Source organism: Pseudonaja textilis, chromosome Z, assembly GCF_049901715.1.
Source record: "Pseudonaja textilis isolate UNSWEBS1 chromosome Z, rPseTex1.2, whole genome shotgun sequence".
NCBI classification, from domain to species: Eukaryota; Metazoa; Chordata; class Lepidosauria; order Squamata; family Elapidae; genus Pseudonaja; species Pseudonaja textilis.
The window spans coordinates 107,445,242-107,462,965 of NC_142008.1; the positions used below are offsets into that span (position 1 = coordinate 107,445,242).

Here is a 17,724-nt window from a genome sequence, read left to right on the forward strand (position 1 = left end):
CTCGTTTTGGATCCTAGGTAAGTGCAGGGCCCATGTGGAGGCTTGGGGAGGGCAAAAAATGGGCCTCCCGGAGGCTCCGGAAGGCTGGAAACAGGCCCATTTCCAGCCTCCAGACAGCCTCTAGAGCCCGGGGAGAGGGGAAATGGGCCTCCCAGAGGTTTGAGAAAAGCCCCCAGAGCCTGAGGAGGGTAAAAATGGGGCTTATGGAAGTTCCAGAAGGCCAGAAAAGGGCTAATTTCTGGCCTCCAAAGAGCCTTCAGAGCCTGGGGAGGCTGTTTTCATCCTCCCAGAGGCTTGAGAAAAGCCTCCAGAGCCTGGGGAAGGTGAAAACACCCCCCCTCCCATGGTGGAGGTGGCAGACTAGGCCATGCCCACCATGGCCCCACCCACCCAACAACCGGCATAGAACCAGTTGCTACATTTTTTGAAGCTCACCCTTGCTGAAGATGGCATTTAATTTTGTTGTTCGAGGTGCAATGACAATAATCTAATCTAAACTAAACTAAACTAAACTAAACTAAACTAAACTAAACTAAACTAAACTAAACTAAACTAAACTAAACTAAACTCATGACTTATTCTAATATAGTATACATTATGTAGCATATTTGTAATATATTCACAGCATATAACATGATCTGTAACTTAAGGAATAAGTTTCAGACTTATAAAGAAACCTTTACACACACACACACACACACACACACACACACACACACACGGACACTTTGATACTTCTTTATTTATAGTTTTAAAAATATTTCCTTCTTGTTATGTGCTTTAGGTTATGGCCAGGAAATTTAGAAAGAGTGTCACAGTTTATAAGTGTTTTTTAGTTTAGTAGGAAATACATACATATGTGAGCCGCCTTTTTCCAACCATCTGTGATGACCCACTTGGTGCAAAAACTTACTCATTTTCAAGATGACCATGTATAATATACATATTATGCTTCAATGTAGTGCAGAGATATTCATGAAACAGAAGACTGTATACATATACAAAGAGAGAGAGATTAAAAATGCACACACTTGCAAATGCAGTGTAGTGTGGTGCCTGGAGACTTCCATGTGAGCACATCAGTTATACGGGGATGAGAAAAACCCTCTGCAGTATAAAGAGACATCATCTGGCAGGCTATGCATGGATGCTGTGTACTAGATGGGCCTCTTGTGCTTATTAATAAACATACCTGAGAGCTAGGTAGGTGACAACTATGCACATAGTATATACAATTCTTTTTCTCACTGTCCTGTATAAATGCTACTCTTCATTTAATTCCACTGTTTACATTTTTGTAAATTATGTGTAGCATAAAAGCTATGAATATTGCTGAACTCCAGTAGAAATTCAAGCAGAAATTCCAGCACCCCTTATAATTGGCCATGATAATTAAGAATATTAGGAGCTGTAATTAGCAAAATTTAGTTGCTGCCTCCATCTATCTATTGCTGCTTGATCAACACCCATCTGCCTACATTCTTTCTACAGCTCTTTCTACCTAGTGTTAGATATAATTTGTTTCAATGTAATTACTTTTAGTTATGACTCATCCTACTCTAAACATACAGCAGTTGTCAACAACATCTAAAGTAGAAATATATGACACCTGGCTAAGCAAACACAAAATGTTTTAAACATCAGTAGATAATTAGATATCCTTTAAATATATTTCCCCTCATTCGCAACCAATGGAATGGCAAGGAATTAAAAGAGTTGTCTAAAATATTTGGAAGAGATATTAGTTTGTCTACTAGTCTCTAACTATTTTTAAAAGATGTCTGGCGGCCCGAGATATTTTATCATTATGAAATTACCTGGAGAACCCCCATTTTTCTTATGTACCTATAAGCAAAGGTTTTCCTGCGGATTATAGAAAAATGATAGCACATTCAGAATAGTATAGAATAACGGAGTTGGAAGGGACCTTGGAGATCTTTTAGTCCAACCCCTTGCTTAGGCAGGAAACCCTTTACCATTTCAGACAAATGGTTGTCCAATTTCTTTTTAAAAACATCCAATATTCAGTACATATTAAACATATGTACTATGTTTAATATTTACACATATTAAACAATAATATTTCTATTACCATATGTGTTCATTAATCTACTGCTCATAGGTCTTTCTAGTAATCACTTTTCCTATCTGTATATCTGGGATATCTTTCCTAACCCTAACAAGTATCCTTAGCTCTTGTTACCTGTAGGATGGGCTGCCAACCTTTTAGACCTCAGGGACCACCAAACTCATAATTTTAAATCCCGCGGACCACTAATATGAATCCAGCATGATGCTCGCTGAAGCGCCCCTACTCCTACTGACAGGATGGGGTCCTTCAGACACTTGGATGCCTGGTTCTGCCTGGTTCTGTACTCAGAGTCATTTGGACCCATTTCCCACAGAAAACAAAACACCAGGATCTCTCATCTCTCTTTGTCTCTCATCTCTCTCTCTCTTCTCCCCCTCTCTCTTCCTTTTTCCCACTTGCTCTTTCTCTCTCTCATCCCCCCTTTCACCCTTTGTCTCTTTCTCTTTCCCTTCCACTCTATCTCCCCCCCTCTTTCTCTCTCCCCCCCTCTCTCTCACCTCTCTCACTCCCCCTCTTTCTCCCTTTCTCTTTCTCTCTCTCTCTTTCCCTCTCTCCTCTTTTTCTCCCTTTCTCTTCCCCCCTCTTTCTTTCTCCCTCTTTCTCTCTCTCTTTCCCTCCCACTCTTCCCCTTTCTCTCTCTTTTTCCCTCCCTGTTTCTCCCTTTCTCTCTCTTTCTCTTTCCCTCCCTCCCCTCTCTTTCTCCCTTTCTCTTTCTCTCTCTCTTCCCCCCTCTTTCTCTTTCTGCCTTTCTCCCTTTTTCTCCTTCTCCCTCCCTCTTCCTCTTTTCCCCTCTTTCTCTCTTTCTGCTTTTCTCCCCTTTTCTTTCTACCTTTCTCCCTCTTTCTCTTTCTCTCCCTCTCTCTGTTTCCCTTCCTCTCTCTCCCTCTCTTCCTCTTTCTCTCTCTCTCTCTCTTCCTCCCCTTTCTCTTTCCCTGGGGGTGGGGAAAAGGAACCTCTGAATTGTGCTGCCTGGTGAGAATCTGATGTTTGGAGGCCGATGAGCCACGTGCTTGAAGACCAGCAGGAAGGTTGGTTGGCAGGAAGGTGGGGCAACAGGGAGCAAATGGACTCATACCTGTGGGAGATCGCAGCATCGGAGCCCTTCCTGGGTGTATACTGGCCTGCAAAGGGGTGGGGTGGGGGGAAAGGAAGCTCGGAACTGGTGTTACCTCCTGCCTCCACCTATCAAGGAGGTCAAGAGGCTGCCAATGATGCCCTCAGGTGATGATGTTGCGAGGAGGAGGTTCAACTACCTCCCCTTAGGAGTTTCTCTTCCTCCTCGCCAGAAGTGCTCACATGCAAAGCACTCACCGCCCCTCTGGCACCCAACAAGCTTTCTCCTTCCTACTGGGCATTTGAGCACTTCTGGTGAGGAGGAAGAGGAGGTTGAACCTCCCCCCTCACTATATCTTCACCTGAAGGCATTGCTGGCAGCTGCTTCCTGCAGCTCAGGAGGTCCGCGCTCTTCCTGCTACTGCTTGGTCTCCATGATGGGCTGAGACAGGAGGCAGCATGACACAGGTTTACTAGGGAGACTGCAGGATTGCCCCACCTCCCCGCCAGCCATCTGGTCTTCAGCATGCTGCGGCCCACCAAAATTTTCTCACGGACTACCAGTGGACCATGGCCCACCAGTTGGCAACCACTGCTGTAGGAGATGACCAGGCTAAGCCTGAATGAGGGGTTTAACACATCTTCAGTCCTGTCTCCCTTCATGCCCACAAGAGATCTAAGTCCAGCCCACCTTGAATTCTTTCTATTCTTATCTTCCGCTAATTTCTCTTGGCTGTTAGTAATGCAGATTCTTGTAGAGAACTCAAGCTTACAATAAATCTGTATACTCACTTGGGCTGTCTGGATCTCCTGAGTTTCCTAGCACCTAACACCACCATCTCACATGATCTAACTAATCACAGCTCTTTCATTTTGTTGATTCATTTTAATCATTTCATTTTTCCACCATATAGTTACAAATTCCCTACTATATGTAGTATGTCCACCTAAGTGGAATAGGACCAGATTGTTATTTGGATGGATAACGGTCAGGAACTGAGAAGATTTTTTTTTAAAAAAACCAAGAAAACAGTTGCCATTTAAATATTTTTACCAAATAAATTGTCTGGATGTGCTTGTGAGATCATCAGGAATAAAGCCCAGTCAGTCAACTTTACCTATAATATTTTTTAGGATTGAACTGAAGTGAAAACACTCACATCTGAATCTTAGAGTTTCTGTTCTGGCCATATTTTGAAACAGAAAGTAAAAAATGCCATCTATTTTTCAATCATGGATAAAAAAATATATAAGAATTTGAAGTAAACTTATGCTATTTTCACCCATCCAAATAGCTTGTGGCTTCATAAAATAATAATAGTAATAATAATAATAAAAAATCGCAAAGTATCACGACTTACAAATTGAAGTTGAGCGACTTTGGAAAAAGAAATAGTGTGTTATCCCAATTGTAATTGGAGCCCTAGGAGCAAGACCTAACGGGCTGACTCACTATCTGGAAATCCTGAATTTATCAGACTTGAATACCCCGATTCTACAAAAAACCACTCTATTTGGAACAGCTTATATCCTCCGATGCCACCTGAACAGTTCCTAGGTCCTTGGTTAGATCTCAAGCTGTTGAGCTACCAGCCAGTCCCATTGGCTGTAAATCTCACTAAAGATTGAATAATAATAATAATAATAATAATTAAAAAAAAATTCACACGAGAGCTGAATTATGGCAAGGTTGGCTGTATTTCTTGTAAAAAGGATGTAGCATCATCCATAATATGATTTCAACAATTTCCACAGCTCTAACCTTCTTCTCACATTTCTCTCTTTTTTCTTTTACAGTCTGTGGGCACCCCAAAGTACATTCTTCTCGAATTGTTGGTGGGAAGAGAGCTGAAGAAGGGGAATGGCCATGGCAGGTCAGCATACGAGAAAACAGACTTCATATATGTGGTGGAAGTCTCATTTCCTCCCAGTGGGTGGTGACAGCTGCTCATTGCTTTAATGGGTGAGTAGCAGATTTGCATTAAAGAGACAGTTTCTCAGCCAGTTTCTCTTCTATAATGGAATCAGTAATTGAAGATGGAGCTATAGCACTAGGGAATGATACCAATTCAACTAATTCCAAAAATTTGTCAGTAGACCAGTTTTATCTTGCCTTTATGAAGATAGCATTAGCATTAGATCCACCCATGCCATGTAGCCTACCTGACAGCTTCATGAAGATAACAAGAATATAACCAAAATTTTATTAGGATCAAAGACCTAAAGGAGGGAGACGTATAGCCAATTACAAAGCATAAAATACATCAAAGGCTAAAATATGATAAAAACTAAAAAAAATAAAACAAAATTATTTATAATAAACAAAGGCTTAAAAGAAATTTTAAAGGAGGGGAAAGTATTAGATCGGGATAGGGAACATAAAGTTTGGCAAACCATTTCACAAACAAAACATTCTAAACTGAGCTAAATATTTATTAAAACTGGTTTATGGCACAGGTAAAATTCTGATGGATTTGAAGTGCTGCTGCCAGAACCTGGGAACATTATATGTTATAATAGTATTAGTATCGGTGAGTAGCAGGGAGGTATGGAATTACCCTGTGGTCCCTGGATATTTATACAATACAAATAGTTCTTGACTTGAACAATGTTGCTTAGCAATTGTTCAAAGTTATGATGGAGCACCCCAAAAGGTACTGATGACCGAGCTCCAAAGTTCTGATGCCCACCCACTTCTCCCAGACCTAACTGCATTTCAGATGTTTAGTGATCATGATTTATGGCAGCTATACTGGCTGGAGAATTCTGGGAGTTGAAGTCCCCAAGTCTTAAAGTTGCCAGGTGTGGAAACCTCTGATGTATGGCTTTGCTGGAAACCAGTGTTCTCTGATTTTTCAGCAAAAACGCCCCATAATAAACAATGGATTCACTCAACAACTGTGGTGTTTGCTTGATGAGTGCAGGTCCATTTAAGGATCATGGTGATTTGCTTAATGACACCACAAAAAGATTGTCAAATTAGGTCAGCCATGTGACCGGGCAGGCTCCATTACAGTGATAAGTCAAAGTTACAACAGCACTGAAAAAAGTGAGTTATGACTGTTTTTACATACTTACAACCACTGCAACATCCTCATGACCACATGATCAAAATTCAGACCTTGGCAACTGGTTCAAATTTATGATGGTTGCAGTATCCTGGGGTTATGTAATTTTGTGACCTTCTGACAAGCAAAGTCAATGGGGAATCCGGATTCACTTAACAACCATATTACTAACTTAACAACTGCAACAATTCACTTAACAACTGTGGCAAGAAAGATAGTAAAATGGGGCAAACTCACTTAACAAATGTTTCACTTAGCAGCATAAATTTTGAGGTCAATTTTGATCGTAACTCGAAGACTACCTGTATAGGCAATGGAAAAATAGGTTGTTTCTGTGTGTCCAGAGTTACAGGGGCATTTTCTTTCTGAGTAAGGAATCTTCTTGTATTAGCCTTAAAGTACAGCTGAGAGGAATGCATGACATCTTGACAAAGTAAAGATCTCTGGTAGCTAGGCTCTTTGAGGCTAGTTGAATATGCCATAGGGAAGGCAGAGTGCCTGTTGGATTCATTGACAATAAAAGGTTAGAGACCTGGCTAAATCCAGTTGTGCTCTGTCACACATTGTTTAATGTGTGATTTGCCTAATCTTATTCCATTCTGAGTAGGTTTGGAGAGATGCCCAAGGATGAGATTTTAGTTGCCACTACCTTTTCTCATGATGACTGAAAGTCGTCCTTCATAATTAATAGGTCAAGGCCAAGAAGAAGAAAAAAAGATAGTTTGAGTCAGCTGCCCACATCTAGTCTCCACTTTCATGAGGCCCACCTCTCGTCTCAGGGTGACATTAGAGGTACATTTTGAGACTTGAAGGGCCAAGAAATCTGAATTTCTACTTTGCCTTCTCCCTCCTGATGCTGATCTTTGATCATAATAAATATTTGATTTGATGGCATAAACATATAAATGATGCTCTCCGCAATGCTCTGTGAACAAGACAGAGCAACCACATGGTAAAAACATTGTCTGAAGCACTTAATTTGAAAGCAGCAGATTTCCTGTTGTGTTTCAGAGCTGAGCAAGGATGATAGAAGACTGATTATTTTTCCCCTTGGCTCCCATAGGCCACTAGTTGCATCCAAGTATCGAGTACATCTGGGAGAGTATGAACTCCCCAAACCAGCATCCACCATGGTCTCATCTGCTATAAGCCTGATTGTAGTACATCCATATTATGCTGGAGTTGGGCTGAGTGCTGATATTGCGTTGGTGAAACTAGAGGAGCCTGTCATTTTCTCCCGAACCATCTTGCCTATCTGCTTATCCACTGTTGCAGATCCTGAACCTTTCCCTGTAGGGATGATGTGCTGGGTCACTGGCTGGGGGGACCTCTATCCAGATGGTAAGAAAAAGGTGGGGTATTCTTAGATTAAGTGCATAATTCAGGCTTCTACAAGGCATGAGGTCTCCATCTGGAGGTGAAGGATTTCCCCTTCCCCCCAGTATTTTGAGAGGAATTAAGCTATAAACTTTATGGAGGGTTTATAATATTGCTTATTGCTATAAAAATATTGTTTTTGCAGTAGTGATTTGACACTGAATTTTGGTGCCATGATTTGGAAGGCTCTGTAATAAATGAGTTGTGAGGCACATGTAACCCATGACTTACAGTCCTCATAACAGGGTTAATTACATTCATTGTTTTTGCAATTGCAATATGTTTGTTTTTTAATCAGCCACTTAGTGGCATCAAGAATGTAGTTGGTGGTGTAATAACATTATTGCAAAGGGTGTGGATCTCAAACATTTGATAGATGAACTGGAGGAGTTGGCAGTTATTTAAAATGAGGCTTGCAGACTAAAGCACCACAGATACTTCCATTTACTCCTTTGATCTTTAAAAGCAAATGGAGGAAGGCTCCACCTTTAAATATTTAGGAGCTAGTGTTCAGTCTCAGAGTTTCCCTTATTTTGTTTTTTTTTGTACCAGCCTCTTTCGTCACTCGGACTCTGCAAAAATTGGAAATGCCAATCCTAGATGTTGATAAGTGTGATGAAATGTACCATAATGACTCCAGCAGCTCTGACATAGATACTGAAGTTTTGCCAAAAGACTACAAGCTAATTTATGATGACATGATCTGTGCTGGATATCCAGAAGGAAAGAAAGATTCTTGCCAGGTAAAAATAGAGGATGAGAGCCACCGACCAATTGTGATTTGTAGCAGACATTATACTACTATAGAATTTGCTTGTTTATCATGAGTTTGGGAACTAGGACTTTGTAATTTATTATATAACCATGCTGAGCAAAATGTGTGAGCCATTTTTCCCTTCAATGATTCAATAATGTTCAATTCTTGGAGGCTGCCTATTGGTCCCTGCAGCCTACTTGGCAAGGTTTTTCAGAAGTGGTTTGTCATTACCTCCTTCCGAGGGCTGATAGAAAGTGACTGGCCCATGGTCACCTCTCTGGCTTCTTGTCTAAGGCAGGATTAGAATTAGGTCTCTCAATCAGTACATCAAACAGATTCTTCAAACAATGTATACAGGATGGAAAAAGAAATCACTGGAATCTTAATACTGACTGAATCATATTGGTCATGATAAAAATAGGTTCAAAACAGCTTCAGTTCTTAACTCAGGGTTTACCGGTAATATGAGTAATTATGATTGACAGTTGACCATGGTTGTTAAGCAACAGCAATGTTGGGTCTGAAAATAGAAATAAGCAACTTAATGCAACTGAAAGGCAGGTATTTTAGCACTGATTTCACTCTGTACTGTTCACTTTTTTTTTGGCCAAGCCTCATATTTCTTACAGTAAAACCCCAGATATGATTTATTTCTTGAATATGGCCTCTGATCCCAAAATAATTGCTCACACCTGCTAATTTTTGATCCTTAATTGGCTAAAAGTTAGTCAACTAAAATGAAGTTTATTATAATTAAGAAGTAAAAGATTTTATCTGTTTATAAGAAACACTAAGTTAGTGCATTTAATGGTAGTACAAGTACTCTTGTTTAGATCCATTCTACCAATCATTTTTTCTCCAATGTATAGTGTCGTGTGCTCAATGAGCATGCTTGCAAATCATTAAGTGCATCTGCTCCTCCCCAAATATTTTTTACTAATAATTTTATTTGCTTATCAGTTCATAAACTACGTGAATTTTAACATCACCGACAACACATTTTTACACATGCTTTCTTGTGGCTCCCATTTAAAATAAGGAAATTAATCTAGTTCTCCATCCCCCCCAAATGTAACAATAAGCAACCACCTTAAAACATTTATCCATATCTCACTCTTCCTCTAGGTAGTTTAGGGCAGAATTGGTTTTGTTTCCTGTTGATATTTATAACATGTCTTAAAATAATGACAGCCTAAAGTACATTTGATAAATTATGTGGTGAAGCTTGAATGTAAACTAGTTTCTCAATCTAAAGTATGTACTGTTCTTGCAGTAGCAATAGCAATAGCACTTTTATATAGCTTTACAGTGCTTTATAGCCCTCTCTAAGCAGTTTATAGAGTTGGCATATTGTCCTCAATAATCTGGGTCCTCATCTTACCCACCTTGAAAGGATGGAAGGCTGAGTCACCAAGGCTCTCAGTACATTCTTAATGGCAGTATATTTCCTCCCATAAAACAATTTATCCAAAGTTTTGATTTTACATAGTCCTTCTGAGGCAGATGGTACCACAAAGCAGCAAGGAAATTTTCTCCAGTATGTCTCCGATGATGTCATAAATTACTGAAAGCAGAGTAACAAAAGCTTCTAAGCATGCCGACAATATCCTTAGCTAGCCTTCAAACCCATATCAAAGCCATTTAAGATCCAATATTGATTCCCCACAAGATTATTTTCACATTTATTTTTAAACCACCACTATTATTTTCCCCTTTTCAGTAATGGGAAGGGCTTGGCTAAATAACATTAAGAGGAAGTGGTGAATGGCCAAATTCATCTCATCTGCTTAAATTTAAACTCAAAATGCACAATACTTCCTTAGGTCTTACTTACTGGAAAAGTGATCCTAGTTAATTCTTTTCTTTCTTTTTAGGGTGACTCTGGGGGACCCCTGGCCTGCAAGTTGAATGGTACATGGTTTCTAGCCGGCATTGTGAGCTTTGGGGTGGGTTGTTCTGAACCCAACCGACCTGGAGTCTATACCAGAGTAACTTCTTATATGGACTGGATTCAACACACTATAGAAAAAAACTCAGTTTCTAATGATGGTGTCCCTCATGCCAGTGGGATTCCTGTTGTCTTTGTTTTAATTTTTCTCCTGAGCACTTTCCATGTAAGTGCTGTTGATTTATAATCAGTTGGCAATGTAATTGTAACACAAGTTGCACACAGCATTTGATATAATATTACCATTCAACTACAGGGGGAAAAATATAACCTGCATTGTGCATAGTGAAAAGTTTCCTGGATATCTGACTATATTAACCTCCTGTTATCTCTTTCTCTTATTATTAATCATTCTTAGAATTCGGACTTGGTTATATTTGATAAAAATTAAAAAAAATAAAAATTCCAGTTTGTTTCCTTAGGGGCAAAAAGAAGTGCTTTGTGCTGTGAGATATAAGGACTTTCCAAGTAAAATGTTCCTCTCCCCCATATCTCATTCTTAGAGTGCCAAATTTCAAGTTTGTAGGCTTTATAGTTCTGGAGATTTGTGATGTGTGAGTGGTATTTAACTTTTATGTATGTAGAAGATAAAAAGATACTTCACAGGGCCTCTGGAAAAGAGATGCTTAGTAAAATTCAACTTTAGGAAACACCTAGCCATACTCTGAATCTAACAGACAGATTAACAGAGTTGGAAGAGACCTTGTAGGTCATCTAGTCCAATCCCCTGCCCAAGGAAATCTTCTTGAATCAAAACTAGTTTATGCATATTCCTGAGACTGATCCTAGTATTCCTGAGACTGATCCTAATCTTTTGTAATTTTGTAATTAAATAACATGGGATCAATATAGAGAGAGTGTTTGTATAGTACTTAAGGCATTAATGTTTGACTTAGCAAATTCCCAGCTTGATTCTGAAAATTGTTAGTTGACTATGGGCCAACCACCATACCTCTGCTAAGTCTACTTCACAGGATTGTTTTTGCAGAGAGAGCATAATAAGAGATCCCTCTAGATACTAGCTTCCAGATGGGAAAAAAAAGGGGGGGCACAAATGTAAAATACCAACATATTTTAATTTTTTATCTAAAATAGATTTGTAAAATGATGATAGTAGTTCACTGAGCTGGAAAAAGGCTTCTGTCAGTAACTTAGTCAGAGATATAAAAATTACAGTCATGGTTCTGGAGCAAAAAAAGAAAACAAAAAGACACCCTTAACTGACAGATAACTACGACTTAATTTGACAAATAACTTCCCTTTACTGCTATTAATTGTAATACAGTACTTTTAAAATATCCTATAGTGCCCTCTGCTGACAAGCTTTAATATTTATTCAGATGCAAAAATTCCTCAATGGGAAAAATTGCAAAGAGGTGCTGGTTTAACAGGTGGCAGGTACTATAAGGGATTCAACAAAAAGGAGGACCATCAACTCGGGGCTTTCTGCATTAAACTCTTCAGGAAATAGGAAATGAAAGCAATTCCAAATAAACAGATAATCTCTAAAAAGATATCCACCCAAGTTCACTCAATTACCACAATTGCCTTCTTGCCCATTTGTGTACGTTTCTCCTACAAGATCCAGAGTTCTATTCATTTATATTCCTTCATTGCTTGTATGCCAATATTTCCAGTTTACCGGTTAGTCGATGTATATTCAGTAGCATGACTCGTATATCCAGGACTAAATAACCTAAGGGAAGGTAAAATGATCCTTCACTTGGTCAAGACTCACAGACTTACAGCTTGTATCATGTTGCTTGATCAATCCACCCTGAAATGCGATTGAACAGCACTAAACATTTTTCCATTCTCACATTGTTAATGTAGTGGAATCCTGTTAGCTTAGGTGTGAAAAAGCACTCTTCAGGAAGAAGATAGGAGGAGAGATTAGGACAAAATTTTACATTCTGAGTTGGAGGGAAAAATAGCAGGCCAATATCTTGTGATCAAGCTGGGGACCTTGAAGTTGTTAAGACAATCTTGTCCTGATATAAATGGAAGATAAAGAAGGATGTGAAACTCCAACCCTTGTTTTTAATTACAGACTTTGAGGAAGAAAAAAAATCCTAACATTAATTTTGTTATTCTCTTCCCCATTTCAAGTTTTGTTGTTTAATTTCCAGGATGATAAAGAAATTTGTAGAATGGTAAAGCTTTCGCTTGACTAAATGCCATTTTAGTTGTGACTTTAAAACAACAAACTCTAGAAGAAAAGACATTATTGACAAATTGGAATGGGTTCAGAGTTATGCAGCACAGCATTATCATAGCAGAGTTGGTTGAAAAGAAGTGATATGAACTCAGCCAATGTCTTCTTGTTCCTACAAAGTTGACCTTTGACTTGCGCACAGAACTGGCTTGCTATCTCCTCCTGCTCTAGAGGGGGGAGATAAAATTCAGCCATCTTTGCTCAGCATCTATACCAGTGTTTCTCAACTTTAGCAGCTTGGATATGTGTGGACCTCAACTTCCAGAATTCCTAATTGCTGGAAAATTGAGGGAGCCTGGTGAATTGAGGGAGCTTGGCGTATCCAAGTTACCAAGATTGAGAAACACTCTTCTATATCTTTTGGAGCACATCATCTAAGTATTACCAGTTGCTAAGGTTCTTCAAATATCTTAGAAACATTGTTATAACAATCCATCTAGAGGGGCCTATCTGGAGAAAATACTGAATAAAGAATCAAAGGAATATCCATACAAATAATAAATACTATTATTATATACCAAATTGCTTTGTTCAAAGAAACCTAAAAAAAAAAAAAAACAGGTGACTGATGACCTGATCACTTTTATTCTTTATAAAGAGATTTATGCTGAAATCAGGCCATACAGTATTTTGCCGTACCAGTTCAGATGATGTAAATTTGTCCTTGGTTTTCTGTGATCTGATTTTATCCAGCATTTTAAGTTAAAATGAGGTTTATCTATGTTGGCTTAATATGTCATGTGAACCCAGCCATGGAAGAATGCAAAGGTATATTCTGTAAAATTGTAATATTTAAAACAATTGCTTCTTATTACTCCTGATTAATTACCTCAATCAAGAAAACATTTAAAAACAAAAGAGATCAAACCCCAGTAAGTTAACGCTAACACCAATAAATATATGAAGCTTGAAGGGAACATATTTTATTTTTTATAAATCCTGCCCTAAAAACCACTAGTGAGTAGAAGAAGACTTACAGATGTTAAAATGCCACTGAAAAATTGCTGGGCCAATCTGATGATTCTGCAAGAATTCTGTGAACCTGGGAACTGGATGAGTTTATGTTGATGAAAAATGGTAAAGTATTGTGCAGTGTTTAAGGTGTTTTCTGGGTAAATTCCATTCTCAATATTTCTCAGCTCAACCTAACACAAGGTAGATTTAGTGGGGATAAATCTTTTACAAAATATGATGATTTGAATATGTTTCCTTCATAAGCTTCAGGAGAGGAGATATTCCCATGCTTATGTCATTCCATGTAATTGTACATTGTCAATGCTAACCCTATCTATCAGATGTAGCCTGAATTAATTTTGCAAGACACTAAAATTGAATTTTAATAGTAATGTAGAATAAGGGGTTGATTAAATTTTGGAACTGAAATAAGACCTATAGCAAAATAAGCATGCTTTGGAGTCTGCTTTATTTTGTTATCAGAAGACATTATACAGTGTCTTTCTAGCTTTTGAAGATTCTAAAAGCAAGAGAAATGTTCAGCTGATGTCTTCAAAACTATCCGTGCCTACATCAAAATACTATTTATTACTAAAGAGTCTCTTCAGGGCATTCTTTACTTCCTTATTCTTCAAAGTGTAGATGAGGGGGTTGCAAAGAGGAATGATGACTGTGTAGAGCAGAGAAAGCAGCTTGTCAATCTTAATAGAAGCTGCCGTTTGGGGATGTAGGTATACCAACATTCCTGAGCCATAGAAAAGACTGACCACAATCACATGAGATGAACATGTGGAAAAAGCCTTCTGGCGCCCCGTGGCTGATGGCATGTGCAAGATAGATCTAGCGATATAGAAGTAGGAGGTTAAGATGACAACTAGAGGAATCAGAGCAAATATAACATTCTCCATATATACTACCAACTCATTGGTGAAAACATCAGAACACGCCAGATTGAGGACTGCCGGCATGTCACAGAAGAAGTGGTCCATTTCATTGGGGCCACAGAAGGGGAGGGAGAAGATGAGTCCAATTTGTATCAACTGCATTGGCAGGCTGAGAACAAAAGAACCAGACACCAATCCTATGAGCATCCTTTGATTCATTATGGTCGTATAGTGCAGGGGCAGGCAAATAGCAAGATAACGATCGTAGGCCATGGCAGTTAGTAAGAAACACTCAGCACCACCCAGGAACAGCATGAAGAACATTTGGGAGGCACAGGCTTTCAAAGAAATGGAGTGGTCTCCTGTGGCCAGGCTGGCTATCATTTTGGGAAGAGTGACTGAAGTATAACATACCTCAAGTCCTGATAAACTTCTTAGAAAAAAATACATAGGTGTATGGAGGGCAGGATCCCTAGTTGTCACAATCACAACAAGGCCATTGCCTAGAACGACAGTCAGATAGATGATAAGAAAGGCAGCAAAGAAGAGCACAGGGTGTTCACGAAATCCCAGTAAGACAAACTCATTCACCTCACTTTTGTTCTTCCAGTGTCTGGCCAGTTCAGCATTCATCTAGAAAAGAACAAAGGAAAGTGAAAAGGATGGACTTCAGGGAGTGTGACTACTTCTCTAATTACAAAATCAAAACTTTGTAAGCTACCCTTCCAAAACCTAGTATTTTCAGTTTTGTCAGACTGAAATTCTCAACATTTATCTCACCACCATGGTATTAAGACATTCTTGGAGCTTAAATCCAGCAAATGGTGAATTTCTTTGCTCCAAGATATTTTAATAGGAAATTGAGGTTGCCTACAAAATCAATTTATCAGCAGACCAAATTTGAAATCACTTTCATAGGCTAAAACAAATAAAATCTAGCCTGAATATATCCTCAGGAAAGAAAGCACAAAGAAATTTGAGATCAGAAAATAACAAAAATGCAGACGTTATGTTTCAATAATTTCAAGTTCCTGATCTTCAGCTTTTGTGCCCACCTCACTTTGACATTAAAAAATGTGTACTATTATATGATTTTGAATTAGATAATCTAGGATCATGTATTTGGTATCAAACGAAATGCTGCACATCTTTGGGAGATTTTTGGACCTTTTAATATCATTGTTTCTTAAATTATTAATAATATTGATAATAACACTTGTTAACTTCAATAGTGTGTTTACGTTAGTGTGATCAGGATATGTTTATGTTCCCTGAATCATCTCTTAGCATCCTTATTTATTCAATTTTCAAAGATTAAAAACATAAATAAAATTTGTCATCATAGGATGGTAAGAAAACTGGACAATGTTAGTTTGAACAGGGAAGTCTTTCCTGAGCCTTTAATTTTAGAATATCCTTTTTAAACTGAAAAGAAAATCTATACCCATTTTATAATATAGGAAAAAATGCAGCATTTATTTAATATTATATTGTATTGCATTGCATTGCTTTGCATTCCTTTCCATGGTATTGTACTGTATTACATTACATTACATTGTATTACATATTTATTTATATCCCACCTTTATTATTTTTATAAACAACTCAAGGCAATGAACATATCCAACACATCTTCATCCTCCTATTTTCCCCACAACAATCCTGTTGGGCTGAGCGAGAATGACTAGCCCAAAGTCACTCAGCTGTGTTTCATAGCTAAAACAGAATTTAAACTCATGATCTACCACTTTGTAGCCTGGTACATTAATCACATAATAACAATAATATACCATGTATCTTAGCTATACATTTTACAGAGTTATCAAGTTTTTGTAGCAGTATTAATAATTTCTAGCACATCTAAAATGCAGTACAGTTAAGTCCACATATATTTCATTTCTTCCTTTCTAATATCACCACTGCTACTTTTAAAATTATACTATTCTAGAAATTTTGACAGTAAAATATAAGTGTCTGGAAGTGATCAAAATTCAATTGACTTCCTATTGATGAGTTATGAAAGTGTACTGCCTACCCTGATTTTCAGGAGGGAGTAGTGGGGTTCAAATTATGTCCAAACAAATCTTTAATTATTTAATTTCCCTTCCTTGTTCAGGGACTTTTATAAGGTTTTAGAATAATCTTTACTTTCCAATTGCAGTTGCGTTTTCCTTTCTCTTTTCTTCCCAGCTATTAAAAAACTTCAAAGAAAAAAACTTTCTTCTATGTACAGTTCTAGTAACTGGAATCACTTTTGTTCTCAGAATTTGGAGCCTCTAGTAAATTAAATTATATGCCACTGAGGAACGTGCAATGAATTGTCACAAATATCTCAAAGGAAATCACTATCTTCTATCTATTCATTTGAGATCATTCTACCATTGCATACCCTTAAAAAAAGAAGTCCAGTTCTTTTTATTGGATATCCAAATATCAATCAAGAAAGTAGAATGAAATCACTTACCTTTGATGTTGCCACTCTTAAGGGCTTTTCTGTATATTTCTGTCTTTCTGTATTTTGAATTATGCTACCTTCAAAAAGAAGAAATCAGAGACTGGTGCTTTAAATGGCAATCATATAGACAAAGGAAATTGAAGTAACAGATGAATAAATTGTATGGGAATAATAGACTTGGATTCATTTCTCTTAAAAATTCCTACTAAAGTACCATAGAGTAGGAGGAATTTTTGCCATTTTTATAACTGACGTGTCCCTGTTTTCTGCTTTAGGTGCATTTTGTCCTGATGGTCCTCATTAGCAAGTTTGTCCTGCCCTTCCTTCACAGTGATCAATAGATATCCTGGGTCTGTATAAATGTTCATCACAGAAAAGCTGGCTATGAAAGTTCCATGGGAACTGATAGCCTTTGGGAACAACAGACGGAGATAAGGGATGAAATTTTTTTAAAAAAAAGTTTAAGCTTTTTACATTTGGGAACATATAGTTGGAGCATAAGGATATAACTTATTCCCATGGTAGCCAAACACCAGTCATGTTCATGGTACAGGGAGAAAAAGCTTCAAAAAGCTTAAGACATTATAAGTTTTTATTTACAATATCTCTGCTAAGATATTGTTGGAAGAAATATCCATCAGTTCCAATCCGGGAGAAAGACACTGAAAACATGGAGGCTAATTGGAAAGATGGTTTAATGATGAAGCAGAACCACATGGGTTTGAGTCCTGGGCAGCTGACCACATGGAGTTGAGAGTGAGGAGTATTTATATCTTCTCTTGGGCTTTGCACTTGAACTTCCTGTTCCTGTGCAAGAACATTGTAGGGGGTCATAGCTGGCTCTGTAGGTTGTCCCAGGTTTGGTTGAAGTTTGAAGGGTGTGATGCAACTGAGATGATGCAATGAAGGAGCTACAGAAAT

At 38.2% G+C, this 17,724-nt stretch overlaps 2 protein-coding genes across 8 annotated transcripts in view; one reads left to right on the plus strand and one right to left on the minus strand.

Annotated features, from left to right (window-relative positions):
• The window catches only part of LOC113448500 (serine protease 27-like), a 37,303-nt gene extending 26,600 nt beyond the window's left edge, over positions 1-10,703 (plus strand). For 4 of the 7 annotated variants that reach the window (XM_087917975.1, XM_087917973.1, XM_087917976.1 and 1 more), the window contains 4 exons: positions 4,943-5,108; positions 7,277-7,554; positions 8,143-8,333; positions 10,222-10,703. In XM_087917975.1, the coding sequence (XP_087774101.1) occupies positions 4,943-5,108; positions 7,277-7,554; positions 8,143-8,333; positions 10,222-10,482 (896 nt within the window). In that variant the 3' untranslated portion in view covers positions 10,483-10,703. The remainder of the gene's footprint in view (positions 1-4,942; positions 5,109-7,276; positions 7,555-8,142; positions 8,334-10,221) is intronic. The other 3 variants (XM_087917978.1, XM_087917977.1, XM_087917979.1) reach the window with 1 other exon arrangement.
• Positions 10,704-14,045: 3,342 nt separating this feature from the next.
• LOC113448571 (olfactory receptor 10AG1-like) lies at positions 14,046-14,981 on the minus strand. Its single transcript, XM_026719271.2, has one exon. The coding sequence runs from the start codon at positions 14,979-14,981 to the stop codon at positions 14,046-14,048; it is 936 nt and encodes a 311-aa protein (XP_026575056.2).
• Between the last annotated feature and the right edge of the window lie 2,743 nt (positions 14,982-17,724).

Bases quoted from the DNA above. Each gene is read 5' to 3' on its own strand.
- LOC113448571 (XM_026719271.2), bottom strand. From the start codon at position 14,981: ATGAATGCTGAACTGGCCAGACACTGGAAGAACAAAAGTGAGGTGAAT.